At 41.4% G+C, this 18,289-nt stretch overlaps 1 protein-coding gene across 4 annotated transcripts in view; it reads right to left on the bottom strand.

The window, feature by feature from the left end:
* The window catches only part of mast3b (microtubule associated serine/threonine kinase 3b), an 84,432-nt gene that overhangs the window by 36,002 nt on the left and 30,141 nt on the right, over nucleotides 1-18,289 (bottom strand). For 2 of the 4 annotated variants that reach the window (XM_060941683.1, XM_060941685.1), the window contains 10 exons: nucleotides 17,186-17,258; nucleotides 17,002-17,022; nucleotides 16,525-16,603; nucleotides 14,082-14,239; nucleotides 12,120-12,195; nucleotides 11,720-11,929; nucleotides 1,265-1,366; nucleotides 1,019-1,151; nucleotides 869-936; nucleotides 656-744 (listed from right to left, as the gene is read on the bottom strand). In XM_060941683.1, coding sequence (XP_060797666.1) covers nucleotides 656-744; nucleotides 869-936; nucleotides 1,019-1,151; nucleotides 1,265-1,366; nucleotides 11,720-11,929; nucleotides 12,120-12,195; nucleotides 14,082-14,239; nucleotides 16,525-16,603; nucleotides 17,002-17,022; nucleotides 17,186-17,258 — 1,009 coding nt within the window. The remainder of the gene's footprint in view (nucleotides 1-655; nucleotides 745-868; nucleotides 937-1,018; nucleotides 1,152-1,264; nucleotides 1,367-11,719; nucleotides 11,930-12,119; nucleotides 12,196-14,081; nucleotides 14,240-16,524; nucleotides 16,604-17,001; nucleotides 17,023-17,185; nucleotides 17,259-18,289) is intronic. The other 2 variants (XM_060941684.1, XM_060941686.1) reach the window with 1 other exon arrangement.

The following is an 18,289-nucleotide window of genomic DNA, read 5'->3' as shown; positions in this document are numbered from 1 at the left end:
AGATTTGTTTAAGTGCTGCATTAACTAGGGCTGGGTTCAAAAGATCGATCCACGATCAAAAAATACGAGATAGATTCAAAAATGTGTGGATCGATCTCTTCCAGGTGGCTATAGGCACTATTTTCTCGACCGCGCAAGGACCGCTATAAAAAGCGGGTGCCGGCAAATGAAACCGAAACTTAAGAACGCGAGATGGCTGAAGCTGCACAGCTAAAATTACTGCCTGGCCTGAAAGCTGATGTATGGCATTACTTTGGATTCAAACGTTACGAGGACAGAGACGAAGTCGACAGAACAAAAGTAGTGTGCAAACTGTGCCACATAGAGGTAAAATATAGTGGCAATACAACCAATCTCCGCAACCACTTATCCAGGCACCACGCCGACACAGTTTCAGCAAAACCTGCGGCGAATCAAACTGCACTGGAGAAGGCATTTGGTGTTAAATTACATGCACAAACACATATAGGGCTGTTCCTGTCAATAGGGACAGTTTTTACTTTAAAGTGACAATCCAGCAATATCTAAGTAAATCGATATCGAATCGGATCGTGACCTTATGAATCGGAATCGAATCGATCCAGGAAATCTGGATCGATTCCCAGCCCTAGCATTAACTGTGATCAGTGTAATGCTATTGCTTTAAACCGCTTACCCGTATGCTCCATTACTGATCAGCTTTATGGTTTCAAAGTCGCTCTCCAGTGGTTTCCTTCGGGGTGGGGTGAGCGCAGACTTATTCTGCTGGAGATTTAAAAAAAAAAAGCCAGCAGGATGGGAGGTTTTGTTATTTATGGTCCAACTGCCCAGTTAGGCCAAACTATATATTTCATCAATACAGGGAAACTGATCACTGAACATAACTTACTTCAGACTCTTCTGTGTCCACGTTAAATGAGGGCCCAGAATCATAGTTTTCCTCTAACTGACTCACTTCTGCAAAAGGTAAAAGATGAATCATAACTGAGAATCGTGTGCGTCCTCAGTGTGTTTAATTATTGCATACTAGATCTCATACCATCCAAGGGATCTCGATTTAGGCCCAGCTGACTGATGATGTAACGGGGAATGTCTGTTTTGATGCCTTGGCCAACTTTAGCATGACCCTCTGCTGCCTCCAGCAAGTGATAGAACCCTTCAGGGTCAAACTCCTGTCAATTCAACATCCAACATTATGATGATCTGTATAAACAAATATTATCTAGCCTTTTTTTTTGGTAACTTCTTTGAAAATGCAACTGTTTTGTGCATCTTGTGGATTTACCAGACATTCCAACAGCCTTGCAGGGCGCGATATGATGATGAGAATCTTCTTTACCAGCTGGGTGATGACCGTGACCTCCTCACTCTCCGAACGCTCCAGCGCCTAAGAGCACAAAAATGAAATTTACTCAAAGTAAATCTTGTATTCGAGGTATTTGACAGGTGACTCAAATGTGCACCATTTTGTGTGAGGAATAACACAAACTCTACCTACAGTGCTGAGCGTAAATGAGTACACCCTGTTTGAAAAGGCAAGACAAGGCAAGGCAAGTTTATTTATATAGCACATTTCATACACAATGGCAGTTCAATGTGCTTTACAGAAGCAAAAACAAAAACAGTAAACAATAGAGAAATAAAATTACATAAAATAATTTTATTTTTAATCTAAAACAATTAATTAAAAGAATTAAAAGAAAATAATAAGAATTAAACAGTAGAACTAAAATAATAAAATGCCAAAAAGAAAAAAGGAGAAAAAGAAAAAGAAACCAGCGGAATAAAATAGAATAAAATTAAAGTAAATTTAAAACATGCAGAGAAAGTAAAGATTATAAAAAATGTAAAAATATTAATTATTTAACAGAAAGCATCTGAAAACAGCTTGGTCTTTAACCTAGATTTGAAGCTGCCAACAGCAGGAGCATTTTTAATGTCCTCTGGCAGTTGGTTCCATAGCTGTACTGCATAGTAGCTAAAAGCTGCTTCACCACACTTTGTTTTAACAACTGGTTTTAATAGTAAATTTTTCTGTTGCGATCTGGTAGATCTGATTGGGTTAGGCCGCTGCAACATATCAGAGTAACATTTTAAACAATCTCTCAATGAACACAATTTCCAAACTGTTGACAAGATAAAGTTTAATATAACATCTGTTTAACTTATAACGTGAAAGTAAGGTTAATAATATAAACTTGGATTACACATTTTTTCAGTTTTACTCAAATTAGGGTGGTGCAAAAATGAGTACACCCCACAACAAAAACTACTCCATCTAGTACTTTGTACGGCCTCCATGATTTTTAATGACAGCACCAAGTCTTCTAGGCATGGAATGAAGAAGCTGGCGACATTTTGCAACATCAATCTTTTTCCATTCTTCAACAATGACCTCTTTTAGTGACTGGATGCTGGATGGAGAGTGATGCTCAACTTGTCTCTTCAGAATTCCCCAAAGAAAATAATTTCTTTACACCACAAAGGTGAAGGCTACAAGAAGATCAGCAAAGCTTTACTTATCAGTCAGAATACTGTAGCAAAAGTGGTACAACAATTTAAGAAAGATGGAACTGCAACCATCTCACAGAGACGTCCAGGTCGTCCATGGAAGTTAACACCTCGACAGGAGCGTCTTCTGATGAGAAGCGTTGAGGAAAATCGGCATGCAAGTTCACTGCAGTTATCTCAAGAAGTAGAAAGCAAGAAGCCTCTCCTAAAGCCCAGGCACAAAAAAGCCCGCCTAGAGTTTGCCAGGGCCCGAAGACTACTAGGACTCTATACTCTGGAGTGATGAGACCAAGATAAATGTTTTTGGAACTGATGGATTCAAAACTGTACGGCGTCGCAAAGGTGAGGAATACAAAGAAAAATGCATGGTGCCTACAGTGAAACATGGTGGTGGCAGTGTCCTTATGTGGGGCTGCATGAGTGCTGCTGGTGTCGGGGAGCTGCATTTCATTGATGGCATCATGAATTCACAGACGTATTGCTCTATATAGACCCTTTTCAGTCACGTGACCTTCGTAAACGCGACCACCATTTTGGACATGTAGCGGACTTCGGCTCGAATTGGTTTGAATGCGAGGAAGGCGACAAACGGAGAACATACAAGAAAAAGGAGCGAGATGCAGAAAACACCTTCGCTATCCAGCGACGTAGGGCATTTACAGGGCGAGCAGAGGGAGAAATAACAGTAACGACACATTAGCAACGCCGTACAGAAATAACGGTTTATGGCACAGACCCTTTCGGTTCTCGCTCATCTAGCTGCTACAATGCTTAGACTGCAACAATAATACCTAACACACATTTAAGTATCCGTCGTAAAGACGTGAAACTCGTCGAGTGACGAGTGTGTTCACTGATAAGCTAACACAATCTAAAAGTAGACATACCATCACACTGCCCTGGCGCTGTGTACAGTTTACCTTCTATGGTTTGTGCACTCACTATTCGCCATTACTTTCTCCAACCGTTGTTAGAGATTACAGGGAACGGCCTGGATTTAAGAGACAAATACATGTTCCTCTTGTTTTGAACACTAAGCCCATGTTTACATTAGACCGTATCAGCGGATCATCAGATTAACGTTTTTAAAACGATTAGTGTGCACACAGCAACACCAATACACGATTCGTCTGTACACAGCAACACCAATACACGGATACGCTCGGCTCCGCAGGCATCCTGCGCTCCAAATCACTCCGCCCTGAACAGCGAGTGCCCTCTGGAGGGTGCGCACTCCGGCCCTGCGCAGCTCACACAGCGCGCGAGTGAAGTGCACGAGCCACGATTCGGGACTGAGCCGCTGTGTGTGTGATCCCAGCGCAGATCACTTACCACTCGCAAGTGGAAGGATGGCAAGCCTAAAGACAATCTTTTTTTTTTTTTGTTACATAGTCAAGAGAGGTGTCGGATCACCGGATCCAGTGTAAATAGCTGCCGGAGCCAACGCCCGAGGTTCCGGAGCGCGCTCCGGCTTGCTCCCCCTCAAATTAAACGCTGTTTGTACGACACTGCCTCTGATCTGTCCTACAGTCTACCAACAGCAAAGGAACACAACGCCAGCTAATGTCGTTAGCTAATAGCTACTACAGAAGAACAAAGAGGTTACAATGGGTTATTTTAGCCTATTTGGTTACACACTCGCCGCCACAGAATGTTAACAGCAATGTAATGCCTTTTCTGGCTAATTTTATTCGTCTTACCTCCAACAAAGTGGTCACTACACAAGCGCTGGTATGCCGAGGGCTGCCAATCTGTTTATGGCCGCTATCCATCTTCTCCGTCGGGAGCCGATAAAATGATAATCCTTGCCTTGTTTGTTGATGGTTACTACATCCAGGTGCACAACAATATAGTGGCATGATGGAAGTCTTGCTGAAAATAAACACTTTCTTTGCTGCCGTGTGGTAAACTACTGGTAGTACATGTCCAAAATGGCGGCCGCGTTTGTCGTGACGTCACGTGAAAAGGGTCCATACTGAAAGAGAAGATGCTACCATCACTCCGTGCCCTTGGTCGCCGTGCACTTTTCCAACATGACTAAACACACATCTAAGGCCACTGTTGGATTTCTGAAGAAGAACAGGGTGAAAGTGATTCAGTGGCCAAGTACGTCTCCTGATCTGAACCCAATCGAACACCTATGGGGAATTCTGAAGAGACAAGTTGAGCATCACTCTCCATCCAGCATCCAGTCACTAAAAGAGGTCGTTGTTGAAGAATGGAAAAAGATTGATGCTGCAAAATGTCGCCAACTTGTTCATTCCATGCCTAGAAGACTTGGTGCGGTCATTAAAAATCATGGAGGCCATACAAAGTACTACATGTAGTAGTTTTTGTTGTGGGGTGTACTCATTTTTGCACCACCCTAATTTGAGTAAAACTGAAAAATGTGTAATCTAAGTTATATTATTAACCTTACTTTCACGTTATAAGTTAAACAGATGTTATATTAAACTGTCTTGTCAACATTTTGGAAATTGTGTGTGTTTATTGATATATTGTTTAAAATGTTACTTTTCAAACGGGGTGCACTCATTTACGCCGAGCACTGTATGCTTTGAAACCATTTAGACCTCATTCCTTTAGTTTTGTAACTTAATTTTAGCTCATATAATAACAGAAAATGAATAAAGAAGAAGGTTTACAAGACGACATGGTCAAAATTAAAATTATAACAGCAAGATGATAAGCATGAGTCAAGAGCAAGAACGTCAGAGTTTGGTAACAGATTGCAGACGTGACCTCCTTAACAGGAGTCTTAGACCAAAATAACCTTTTCCTCCAAGCACATTTTAGCCAGTGATTCATATTTGTTCTTTCATCTGTCCTACACAAACAGAAGCTATAGACTTCGTATAGCGTCATATGGTTGCTCATGAATGACGTCAGACCCTGTAATTATTGTTATACAATGAACAATTCACTCCGGTCTATAAGGAAATACATAGTATAATACATCCACGTAGGCACACACATAATAATAATAATTATTATTATTAAATTTATATAGTTTCTTTCTCTAACCACATTTGCTATGCTATTTCGAGGTAGCTCAAATGAACTGAATCAACATGATGTGTCATGGTTGTGAAGAGGGGGAAAAAAAAAAAATCTCTTATTTGCCCTGTTTAATGAACTAAATCAACTACACGCTGGCATTCATTACACTTCATAAGACTGTCATATTTAACGGAATGTAACGTACAGCTTGGGAGCGCAGAGAAATGAGCTATTAAAGAAAAAAATAGAGCTGATGTACTTGAGGCAGTGACTGCAGGATGGGGGAAACACTTTAATAAGCTTAGCTTTGTGCATAATGTCCACAGCAGTCCTGCAATCTGACAGCAAGCAATGAGTCCTGCCTGGGGCTGTCTACACACTACATAGAAGGTGGGGGTTGCTATGGAAACTAAGGCTCTCTAGGAGCATGGAAGATTCTCTCGCCCAGAGAGGGAGATCTGCATTTTTAACCCTAAGCCACAAAGCTAGGATGACGCACCGGGAAATTCCCTCCCAGATACCAGTGATGCCTCCGCCTTGTAATTAATGTAGACCTTCTTTGTGAGTGATGATAACGTCTGCTAGAGGAGGCATTAAGAAGTCGCTTTTCAACCGAACCTGTTGCTGTTTTTGAGAGAAGTAGGAGTGTGTGGAGCAGGGCTAGAAAGAGCAAAAGGACAGGGAGATGAGATAAGATACCACATGTACTTTTGTCACACTGGTGACAGGCACAGTGTGGCTCCGTGCAATGTTACTTCTCCTCTCTGAGACAGCAGGGGGTTTGTTCTACTAACTTCTGCCTGGTACCGACAGAAACAAGCCTCAGAGATCACCATCAGATCAACTAGCACGTGCCACAGAGAGGCAATAAACAGGTTTTGTAACCAAAGACGCAATAAACCAAGCAGTACAACAAACAGCCAAATCTATAATTCGGCAGCGTCCTAAACCTCAAAAAAAAGATTAATCTGCACATGGGTCGTGAACAATTATTCTGACATCATCTGTTGTAATGAGAGTGGACTGAAAAATCAGCCTAAGGGTAGATGCTGAATCCATCATCTGCGGACAATTATGTAAAACTGCAAAAAAAGTGCATGCAAATATATTTTTATGAATTCTTTGTTGATTAAGCTCAAAATCTGTAGAATAGGCCATTTGCGGGAATTGGTCACGTGTCAATTTTCCCCATAGCAACAAGCCCGTGGTGGGCAAGCTAACTTGACATTCCTTGACAACCATAAGAGTTTGACTGGCGATGCGACGCAATCCATTTCTATAATAGCTGTTTTTACCTTTTCTGCTGTCTTTTTTGACCCGAATTTTCGTGTGTACTTGGAAAAAGTTTGTGGTTTTAACTTCTGTCATAAGTTAAAGCCAATCATGACACAAATACATCTGCTTCTTATCGGCTAAAAACACATCTACAGATATATCTATTTATTTTCAAGAATCTTCACACATTAAGTGGATGGTAAAGATAGAAAAGGAGAAATAAGTTATAAACGTACCTGAGAAATCCGCCATTTCACACGTGAATTTCTTTCGGCAGCGACCAACTTGAGTCCAAAAAACTCTCTTTTACAGCCAATGATTCGTTTCAACTTACGACAGAAGTTAAAATCACAAACTTTTTCCAAGTACACACGAAAATTCGGGTCAAAAAAGACAGTAGAAAAGGTAAAAACAGCTATTATAGAAATGGATTGCATCGCATCGCCAGTCAAACTCTTATGGTTGTCAAGGAATGTCAAGTTAGCTTGCCCACCACGGGCTTGTTGCTATGGGGAAAATTGACACGTGACCAATTCCTGCAAATGGCCTATTGTCCTTTTAAAAGACAGGACTTCAAAGCCAGTGCACTCAGTGCTGCCTGTATGATCAGTTTACACCTAGTTGTGCATGTATATGTACAGGGAACTACAGGGGAAAAAAAAAAAATTATATATATAAAAAATTATTTACCAGCTGGGAGGTCCGTATGGTGAAATACTGTGACCGAGGCCCTCTGGGCCGAGGTCAGTATTCAAGGCTGAGGTCACGGTATTTCACCATACGGACCGACCTTAAGCTGGTAAATAATATATTTATTTTTTCTTTACCAAATTCTAACAGAAAACGAGAGCGCCCGAAAGGGAAAACCGAACCGAGCCGCCATTTTGAATCCTCATTCACGGCTGTAATGCAAATGGCTTCCTCCTCGGTATGCAAGTGCACTTCCATGGCAGGAAAAAAACTACATTTTGCCACCTATGTAGTCCCCTATTTATACAAATTCGAGTCATTCAGGATTCAGCCATGTTTTTGCTCGGCGTTAGCAAGTTAGAGGTTTTTAGCTTTCTCCTGAAATGTTTTCTTTTATTTCTTCTTCCTCAGGGTAGTAAAACTCGCTTTCGCTGTGAACACTGTCGTTATCACTATCCATGCTGTAAAATTAATGCTATTCTCCTGAGAAATGCTGGCAAAAATTAAGATTTTTGATATATCTCTTATAAAAAAAAAGATAAATGTTGACAAAAATTGCTATTATGTTTGTTGTCATTGTGAACGAGCAAGTTGCCAGAGGTCCGTAACTGGGGTCCGTATTGTAGGATACAGACCCGCTCGCCAGCCAATCAGAGCGCAGGATTTGATGGAAACCGGACCGCGAAAAAAATAGAGGATATTACACAGTTGCACAAAGACATGGAGCTCATTTTCAAGTGATATTTTTCAGCATGAGAAGATAAACTTCATGTCTTCGCACCACTGTGTAATCTTCTTAATATTATATACACATCCACAAAAAAATAAAAATCAATAAAAAAAACATGCAAGTTAATCAAAAGAATTTTAATTGTGAACCGGTTCACCATTTTGGCATCATGCACCTAGTCAGTGGGAAAACACTGGGAGTGACGTCATCGGAGTGAAATATCAGAAATGATTAAACACACAGGACACTCTTTCGATTGAATAAAAACATGCGTTCTATTCCCTTCCAGCGGGTTTCGTTCATTTGGTTTGATAGCATGCAATATTATCATATCGCTTATCCTACGTGTATTACATCACTCTACCCAATGGAGAAGGAGCGTTGAATATGGTTTACGATGTTGCATGGTTGTCAAGACAACATGATGTCACACATCAGAGCTGATGTGAGTATTCAATAAGAAAGTTTTCTGCTGCGCATGCACAGAAGCATTTCTTTGTTCGCTGGGAAAGAGAAAAGATGCACTGAACACCTGAAAGGCTACCAAAACTTCATTAGATATTCTTCACACATATTTACAAAGACTGGCGAACTGCTAGTATTAGAGCTGGGACTTCAGCTCAGCCAAAACTGAGCCAGACACCAAAAAAGCAACAGCGCAAAGGATTTTGCCAGGGATCAGCGACAGGCTGCCAGGTCGCTCCGTTGTGTGTAGTTGTCGATGTTTATTTTTTAAAAAGTGACTAAGTAAATTACACAGGGAAATGAATACTTAAGCCTGAGAGAAAAATACTGTGGCGATGCGTGGAAGAGGAGTCTGGAAACAGAAATTTTAGCTTCTCGGTTGTTAGCCTGTGCTACTTGTTCTCGATAGTGCTGGCTTGACTGCTTTATTCACCAACACTACTGATGAATGCGACACCGGCTGGAAGATGACTTCCAGGGCGGCACGGCGGTGTAGTGGTTAGCACTGTCGCCTCACAGCAAGAAGGTTCCGGGTTCGAGCCCAGTGGCCGACGGGGGGCCTTTCTGTGTGGAGTTTGCATATTCTCCCTGTGTCTGCATGGGTTTCCGCCGGGTGCTCCAGTTTCAGGTTAACATGGGGTGGCCTTGGGCTGAAGTGCCCTTGAGCAAGGTACCGAACCCCTAACTGCTCCCTGGGTGCTGTAGTGTGGCTGCCCACTGCTCTGGGTGTGTTCTCATTGCTTCAGATGGGTTAAATACAGCATGAATTTCACTGTGCCCGAGTGTGCATGTGACAAATAAAGGCTTCTTCTTCTTCACCGCTGCACTGACGGCACCGACTCGTGATTAAGCTCGTGTTGGCCTTCGAAAATGCTGACATGAAGTGTGTGTGTATGTATAATAATAATGTTGACTGGCTTTTTTTTTCATGGTATCAGATATATTCCATTCAGCTACTCGTCTTCGACTCATTCAGTATCATGCTAGCTGAATGAAATATGTCCGATACCATGAAGAAAAAGCCAGCCAACATTATTTAAATGTGTCCCTCAGATCTGCGACATATTTCGTATGAAAAACGCGAGTTTTTCAACACGAGAAGATAAACTTCATACACTGCCGTTCAAAAGTTTGGGGTCACTTTGAAATGTCCTTATTTTTGAAAGAAAAGCACTGTTCTTTTCAATGAAGATCACTTTAAACTAATCAGAAATCCACTCTATACATTGCTAATGTGGTAAATGACTATTCTAGCTGCAAATGTCTGGTTTTTGGTGCAATATCTCCATAGGTGTATAGAGGCCCATTTCCAGCAACTCTCACTCCAGTGTTCTAATGGTACAATGTGTTTGCTCATTGCCTCAGAAGGCTAATGGATGATTAGAAAACCCTTGTACAATCATGTTAGCACAGCTGAAAACAGTTTAGGCCAAAAAAAAAAAAAAAAAAAGTGTGTTTCCGGTAACCCGACCGATGGAGAATTTCCGCGTCGAAATTGCCGACCGTAAAGTTTTTATTACAAATTTCCCTCGATATTTTAGTGTAAGCGGTGTTAGTTTGTCATAATTTTTTGTTTCAACGCATTCAAGTTGTGAAAGAAACGATAAAAAAGTAAAATGTTTCGCCACTTCTATCAGCCCTCCTGCATAAACATGGAAGCGCACTTGTATACTGAAGGAGGAAGGGAAAACTGAGCCGAGGCGCCATTTTGAATCCTCATTCAAGGCTGTAATGCAAATTGCTTCCTCTTCAGTATACAAGTGCACTTCCATGGCAGGGAAAAACACTACATTTTACCGCCTATGTAGTCCCCTATTTATACAAATAGGAGTCATTCAGGATTCAGCCATGTTTTTGCTCGGTGTTTTTGCTCGACCCAAGTTCTACAGTGGGCTAGGCTAGGCCGTCTGCTTTTAATGGAAGTAGCCTAGCCTAGGACGTTATTTTCACGTTATTTCTTGAGGAGGTGTTTTCACGTTATTACATGAAAATATCATGAAATAACGTGATAATTTCATATCATGAAATTACGTGATGTTATGTTATTACATGATAAATATTGTAAAAACGTGATAACTTTGTTAACAATATCTTTTCACGTAGTTACTTGATTCTAAGCCAATTTTTTTTGAGTGTGGCAGCAATACGCTTCCGTAGATCATAACTCGAACTCTCGCGATATTTTTTTTTATTCGTTTAAAGATTTAAAACACTTTTATTTTATGATGGTGTGGTATAAAGGATTCTGTGCCAAAATACTATTTTGTAAGATGTTTACTTGTGTTAATTTTTTCGAACAAAATAAAAAAAAAAATTAAGAGAAAAAAAAAAAAAAAAAACTTTTTCCTACCTACTGACCTTATTTTAGTATTTCATGTTACCGGAAACACACTTTTTTTTTTTTTTGGCCTTAGCTCTTTAGAGAAGCTATAAAACTTCTCCTTTGAGCAGATTGAGTTTCTGGAGCATCACATTTGTGGGGTCGATTAAATGCTCAAAATGGCCAGAAAAATGTCTTGACTATATTTTCTATTCGTTTTACAACTTATGGTGGTAAATAAAAGTGTGACTTTTCATGGAAAACACAAAATTGTCTGGGTGACCCCAAACTTTTGAACGGTAGTGTATCTTCAAGCCAACGTGTGATTTTCTTTTTATTATATAGGACACGTTCACAAACAAAAAGTACCCAAATTTATTAAAACAATTCATCGACTGACATATAGAGATTTGTGTCACGGTTTTGGTTCTCCATGTCCCGGATGTAGCTCGCATGAAAAATATGAGTGGCGTATTTCCCAGTAAAACACTCGTGTCCATATAAAATAATAGGAAATGCGCATGTAGCCGAAATGCAAATAGCTTTTTAAATATACTGCTTCAATGTTAGAAAATTAAATAAAGTGTGGGGTGTGAGAGAGTAGCTCTCCTGTGCCTGAACAACAGTCGCAGTTTTGAGTTCCTGTTATATAACGTGACGTGTTATATAACGTAATGACTCTCCTTCAAAAACGGACCACTATTTGAAATTCGCAGGGAAAGAAACATGTAGTTAGTTTCATGTCACACCTCATGCAGCAGTTTGTCGACATTCTCCTGCAGCTCTAGAAAGTAAAGGGAGGTGATCAGGCCTTTCTGTGACTTGTCCAGACAGTCTCTGGCGAGCTCCACCAGCTGGTGCTGGATGAAACCCAGCACTCCATCTCCCAGCGGTAAAGTGCTGTCAGCTGAACAGTGTGTGACGATGTCCAGCAAACGCTCCTCCATCTGTGCTGTCGCCTGGACACAAGAGCTTACTGTTAGCCTACCTGAAGCATACTGATAATCAGTTCAAAATGCAAAGCAAGTGCTTAGATAAAACAATTTGTACGGATTATGAATACATCCAAGGGAGGCATTTTTCCTCATAAAGGAGAACGAAACAGCAACTGAAGATATTAAAGAACTCATGACTACTCAGACAGACTACCTTAGGAAACCTCTCCTTGTAAACATGGTTCATCATCACAGTTTCGCTGTCAAAGGAGCCACTTGTTCGTCCAGGACTGTAACAAGAAAAATAATTTCCCAATCAATATTTTAGCTCGACACTATAGTATTCCTGAATATTGAGCAATGAAAAGACACCACAACGTAATGGCCTAACTGTAGTGTATACTACCCGGTCCCCATGAGTAGGCTGTGTTGGGAAGGTGTATATTATGAGCAGTAAGCTGTGTGTGGGAGAGAACCTAATCTACAGAGACCTAATGGATCCTTAAAGCAGATATGCAGAACCTTTATTTTTAAATACGTTTCTGAGTGGATAGTATCTCCATCCTTGACTCCTGTATGCTGCATAAATGGGAATAAAAAATAAATTTTCAAGAGTTAAAATCGACCGCAAATTTGGCATTCGAGCTGCCCCGCTGAGCCAGCCAGCCCTGAGTGCGTGACGTCACAGCGGGAACCGGTTTTAAAGCCGAGGCCTTTTACAGCTATAGACCAAAATCATATAAACAAAACATTTATGGTGAAAGTAGGAAATCCCGTTACCGACTTGCTCAACTAAGACTGATTTGACTTCACTGATTGTGGATTGACTCTCATTAAAACAGGATAGGTGTTATAACTTATGCAACATACATGTACATGCATGCATTTTCACTGATAAAACGTAAAAGGCTCTTTAAATAATCAGATGAACTGAGACAATCACATTCTGAAGCAAATTAAATAATCTTATACCGCTAACTTAAACACACAATATAAGTTACACATATTAATCTAAATGCAGGTAAACAACGAGTGTTGTTGTTTTTGTTGTTTTGTATCCAAATGAGAGTCACGTCTTACCCGTCTGTGTTCTTGCTTCTTGAAGGCCGATTGTTTTGAAACCGCCTGAGTTTCAGTTGTTTGTTCAGTTCTCCGTTCATTCACTTCTTCCACGTAAGGGCGATATATTGCTGCTGAGGCGAGCATATCCAGCGGAGAAATCAGACGGCTGGACCACTCACTCTCCATACGGAGTACTCCGCCATTACTGCTCGGCTCAGGCAATTACTAAAACCTGGGACGGGACAGGATGTCACCGGTTTTAGCAACAACCGTGGGGAAGGTCACTGCCCGAGCGATAATATGTCATGTCCCGTCCTGGGTTTTAGCAACAACCCTCGGCTCACGCTGCAGGACAACTGAACTTACTTTCCTTTAATTGTTGGTACTGCACTCTCTTTCAATACAGGCTTATAGCCAACGCTCAACAGATCAGAGGTCTCGTACGAGTCTTCAGTAAAATGTGCAGAGCAGAGGAGAGACCACTTCGTAGGCGCCCAATGTGCCCGTGAACTTCTCGCAAAATGCGTCTAAATCTGTGCAGTTTGAACATTCTTGGGTCATGAATGCAACGTAAATCCACCTTCTGTCATGTTGCTGCACCCGCCAGCAACACATCTACGTGACGGCGATAAATTAGCTCAAAATGGAGGATCGGAGTTGCAGTCAGCTCTGTTTCAGTGTAGCGGAAATGGCGATGAGACCGATAGACTTCCTGCTGAGACATCACGGACGTCAAGGTCATTCACTCAGACCGCTGCCTATATGAATCATTTTAATCGTAAAAATTACTATATTAGGTTTATTGTTAACGCTTAAAACGATTCCTGTGCCATTCTTGAGGTCTCAAGGCATTTATAAATGAACGTGAGGCCATGGCTCTGCGTATATGCTTTAAGCATACGAGCTGAGCGAGGAACTCTAAGAGTGCAATCGTAACACAATAAAACAAAACAAAAAGAAGCAATCCAGCACTCTTTTTGATCACACACATTAACCTGCATGGCTAATGGCTTTCATTAAAAACACAACAAAGCAATTCAGATTAAAGTCGTATTTAATAGTTAAAAAAAAAAAAAAAAAAAAAAGGAGGAGATGCACCGGTTGGAGGGATTACCTAAGACTACGGGAGCGTGGACGTATGAACGATGAGCTTCGGCCATCCTCATCGGTCATACTCTCTGAGCTACGGAAGTGTCTGAACAGAAAGTGGAGCTCGTCTTGTGTGGGTTGGTATGGAAGCTGGTGCAAGCGCTCTTGGGAAGAGGAGGAAGACTGCAACAGAATTTAACAGGGCTAAGTGGTTTGTTACAGAAGAAAACACAGCCCGTAGCATTTTCTGTTGACGTGGTGGGGAAAGCACAGCTCACACACAAAACACACACTGTAACCATAAACAAAGCATTTACCAACGCGTTCCTACTCATATCACATTGTACTGAGTAGCTAGCGTGAGAGATTAAGGGTTGTTTTACAATCAGGGTACAAAGTTTGTGTCGCAGGGGTCCAAAATTCAAATTGATTCAAACTGGTTCTTGTACCAGTTTTTAAGTGAAGGACAAGTTAAAGAACAGATTTCAGGTAATTTTTTGACATGTGTGTATGGTAGTTTTGTGTAATCTGCTACAAGATAAAGAAGATTAAGTGTAGCTTTAAGCAGGGCTGGGAGAAACAAATGAAGTGATTCTCGGAGAGGACTTTTTTTTTGACAATTCAGAATCCACTACTTCCATAGTGCTTTTAAATATAAGGCTGTAAGCTTTGTGTTAGTTGTCTCTAATATTTATGTCCCAATATCTTGACCACATTTTAGGATGAAAATAATCATTTTAGATATGTTATTTTATATTGAAAAATTAGCTGTCTCGGAGAGGACATTTTTTTTTGACACAATTGCATACTCATTTGATCAAAATAGTCTGAAAACTTACTGGCATTCAACATTAAAACTTAACTATGTTTCCAATGATATGGAACCAAACATGTGTTTTATGGTATAAAGAATGATTTAAGTGCATCCCTTTTGGAGCTACCTGTGGTCAAAAAAAAGTAGCCTAGTAAACTAGACCCACCCACCTAGCGGCCAAAAATATTTTTTGCCTAGCGAGTGGGTCTAGCCTCGCACCATATAAACAAAAACACCCCGGGCATCAAATCGTGCCCGCCAATCACAACGCAAGGTTTTTGTTTGGATTCTTTGGGCGGGCTTTTGCAGGAGTGACGACAAAGCTGCACGACGCTGGAGAAAGCACAGCAGGAAAGATGGCTACGGCTAGTGAACAGCGCGCGTTTGACTCCGCTTTGGAATCAGTTTTAGAAGAATTAGACTTGGAGTTTTCGTTGAAACATGAGCAGGAAGAGGCTCTCCGCTCATTCCTTTTCAAGAAGGACGTTTTTGCTGTTTTGCCGACCGGCTATGGCAAAAGTCTGATCTACCAGCTGGCTCCGCTCGTAGCCAAAAGGATGGGGCTAGTTTGTGCAGTACGAAGGATTAATAAACAGCTTTGAAACATTACTTTTTGATTGTTTCTTATTTTCCCGTTATTTTAAATTTAAGGGAAATTATTTCACCAAACACCACTAAATAAAAACTCTCAAAAACAGTTTAAGCAAACCCTTGAAAAACACTTGGAAAAAAAAATGTGTATGTGGTACAGACTCCAAACTTGTGGTCATTACCTCCAAACTTCTTAATATCTAGAACCTGTTTATTAATTAATACGCATTTTGAAAAATTATTTATTTCAAGGTCTCCCCCACTGCTTTCTGTCGCTCTGACTACGTCACAGTCACTGTTGCGCTGATTGGTCAGAGCGTTGGCCTATACGCACAGAGACAGTTTGAAAGACAGCGGTTTGTTCCTCCCACCCCCTTCGGAAATGTCTACGGATCGAGGCCAGACTAAATATTCACATTTAGTCTGGCTTGCCAGGCTACAAAAAAAAGCACTTTTTCTAAATGACACAAGTAATTTTGCTAAATAGGACATATATTGCCATACATTCACCAAAAATAACGTTATCACCAAATTTTTTTTTTGCATGGTAAATAGAGCCATCACAGGGCTACAATAAACAACCAAGTTTATTTAGTCAAGCCTTTTGATATTGAAGATAATAAGTGTTAAATGTGATTTTTAGCTTGCGTACCCTGATTGCAAAACAACCCTTATCTTATTAAGGATTTATTACTCAACATCCAGAAAGGACTGCTTTCCTTGACTTAGAAGGCAGAAAAAAATAATATCAGAACGTAACAATGCTCTTTATATTCACTCAAGATTTATTTTCAAAAGTCGGCATTGTGGTGGTTTCAAACAACCCAGTGTGTGCGCCTGTTCTTGGTCGTTTTCAACTTTTAACAGCAATCCATCGATGAACAACCAGCAACAACATTCTGACTGACCTGCGGTTGTTTCCTAACAGAGTCGAAAGTAAAATACGTGCTGGTGTTTGTGGAAAAATAAAGCAGCATTAAAACAGAATAATACCATTCTTTAACTGATGCGTGTCAAGCGCAGCTTTTGTGTTAAAATTAAACAAAACACTGAAGACACTTACAGAGACAGTGGAGCTGGGTGGATTGGTGCCATAACCAGATGATGGAAGTGAGGCCAGTGACCACCTCCTACCTTCCGCCCTGAAAGGACAAGAAAAAAAAAATCCATGCTAAAAGACCTTACTGAGAAACAGTAATGACAATAATTGCACTTGACAGATGAGCTAAGGCCAAGGTTTTAGTGCTAATGACGGGGTTACTACCATTAAATCAGCCCATCTTCACAATTATATTACTCTCCTGGGAATCCTTTAACAATATCACAGGCAGCCAGCCAAAATCCCACAAAAATGCTTGTGATTTCAATAGCCGAAAGGCTGCCTGATACGAATGACATTTAATGCAATTAAGAACTTAATCTGTGCTTATGAAGCTAGAGAACTCAAGTTTAAGCTTTAAAGGAGTCAAGGACATGAGGAACTGTTTAATTGCTCCTTCAGAAATCTCAAGTAAACCAACAGAGTGAAGAGATTTGCTACCTGTCAGTTCGAGCCAGGTGGCTGAGAGGACATAAAGAGAGGTGAAGAAAGACACCATCAGAATTACACATGATGCATCGAGCAGACACCGATTACTGTTTGCCATAATGCGGGAAAAAAAAAAAAAAACAACACATGGTTTGTCTACAAGCTCCATAAATAAGACATTAAAGCGATTACTCACCTGCGGGCAAAAGGGAAGTTGAGGGAGGCAACGGCTGACACATTTCTTGGGCTATCTAAAGGACTGCTGGCAGCTTGAAGGAGACCAATCCCACATATAAAGAAAACATAAGGGTGTTATGATAAGCATTTTTGAGGACGTACTTTGATACTGCATCCAAAATTACTAACAAGCACCCATACATATTTCATCCTTAAAAAAAAAAAAAAAGGTAAATAAATAAATAGGGGAAGCCATGGCCTAACAGTTAGAAAAATAGCTTTGGGCCCAAAAGGTTTGATTCCCTGGACCAGCAGGACTGGCTGAAGTGCCCTGGAGCAAGGCGCCTAACTCCCAACTGCTCTGGCAAGTGTGGTGGTGTACCTTGTGTCTGATTAGCCAAAGAAAAACTGATGAAAACAATTATCTGTTTGGCCAGGTAGCCCGGTCATAATAATAATAATAATAATAATAATAATAATAATAATAATTCCATGTCCCAACAGCTAGCCGCTGTGTCCGGGGGATCAGGTCATCGAGGCCCCTGCCTTTGACTGCCGCCCAATCCACACTGCACCAGTCCCCTACTGCTACCTCTGTGGGTGGTGAACCCACAGGAGGTCGGGCCCACGTCACCTCTTCGGGCTGAGCCCGGCCAGGCCCCATGGGCAAAGGCCCGGCCACAAAGCGCTCGCATACGAGCCCCAACCCCGGGCCTGGCTCCAGGGTGGGGCCCCAGCTGCGCCATACTGGGCGACGTCACCGTCCTCGATTGTTTCTCCATAAGGGTTTTGGTCATGAGCTTTGGGTAATGACCGAAAGAACAAGATCGCGGATACAAGCGGCCGAAATGAGTTTCCTTCGCAGGGTGGCTGGGCGCTCCCTTAGAGATAGGGTGAGAAGCACAGTCACTCGGGAGGAGCTCCAAGTAGAACCGCTGCTCCTCTACATCGAGAGGAATCAGCTGAGGTGGCCCGGGCATCTTTTTCGGACGCTTCCCTGGGGAGGTGTTCCAGGCATGTCCCCCCGGGAGGAGGCCCCGGGGAAGACCCAGGACACGCTGGAGGGACTATGTCTCTCGGCTGGCCTAGGAACGCCTCGGTGTTCTTCCCGAGGAGCTGGTCG

This window comes from Neoarius graeffei, chromosome 15 (genome assembly GCF_027579695.1).
Source record: "Neoarius graeffei isolate fNeoGra1 chromosome 15, fNeoGra1.pri, whole genome shotgun sequence".
Classification (NCBI taxonomy): Eukaryota; Metazoa; Chordata; class Actinopteri; order Siluriformes; family Ariidae; genus Neoarius; species Neoarius graeffei.
This window is presented reverse-complemented; position numbering and strand designations above follow the sequence as displayed.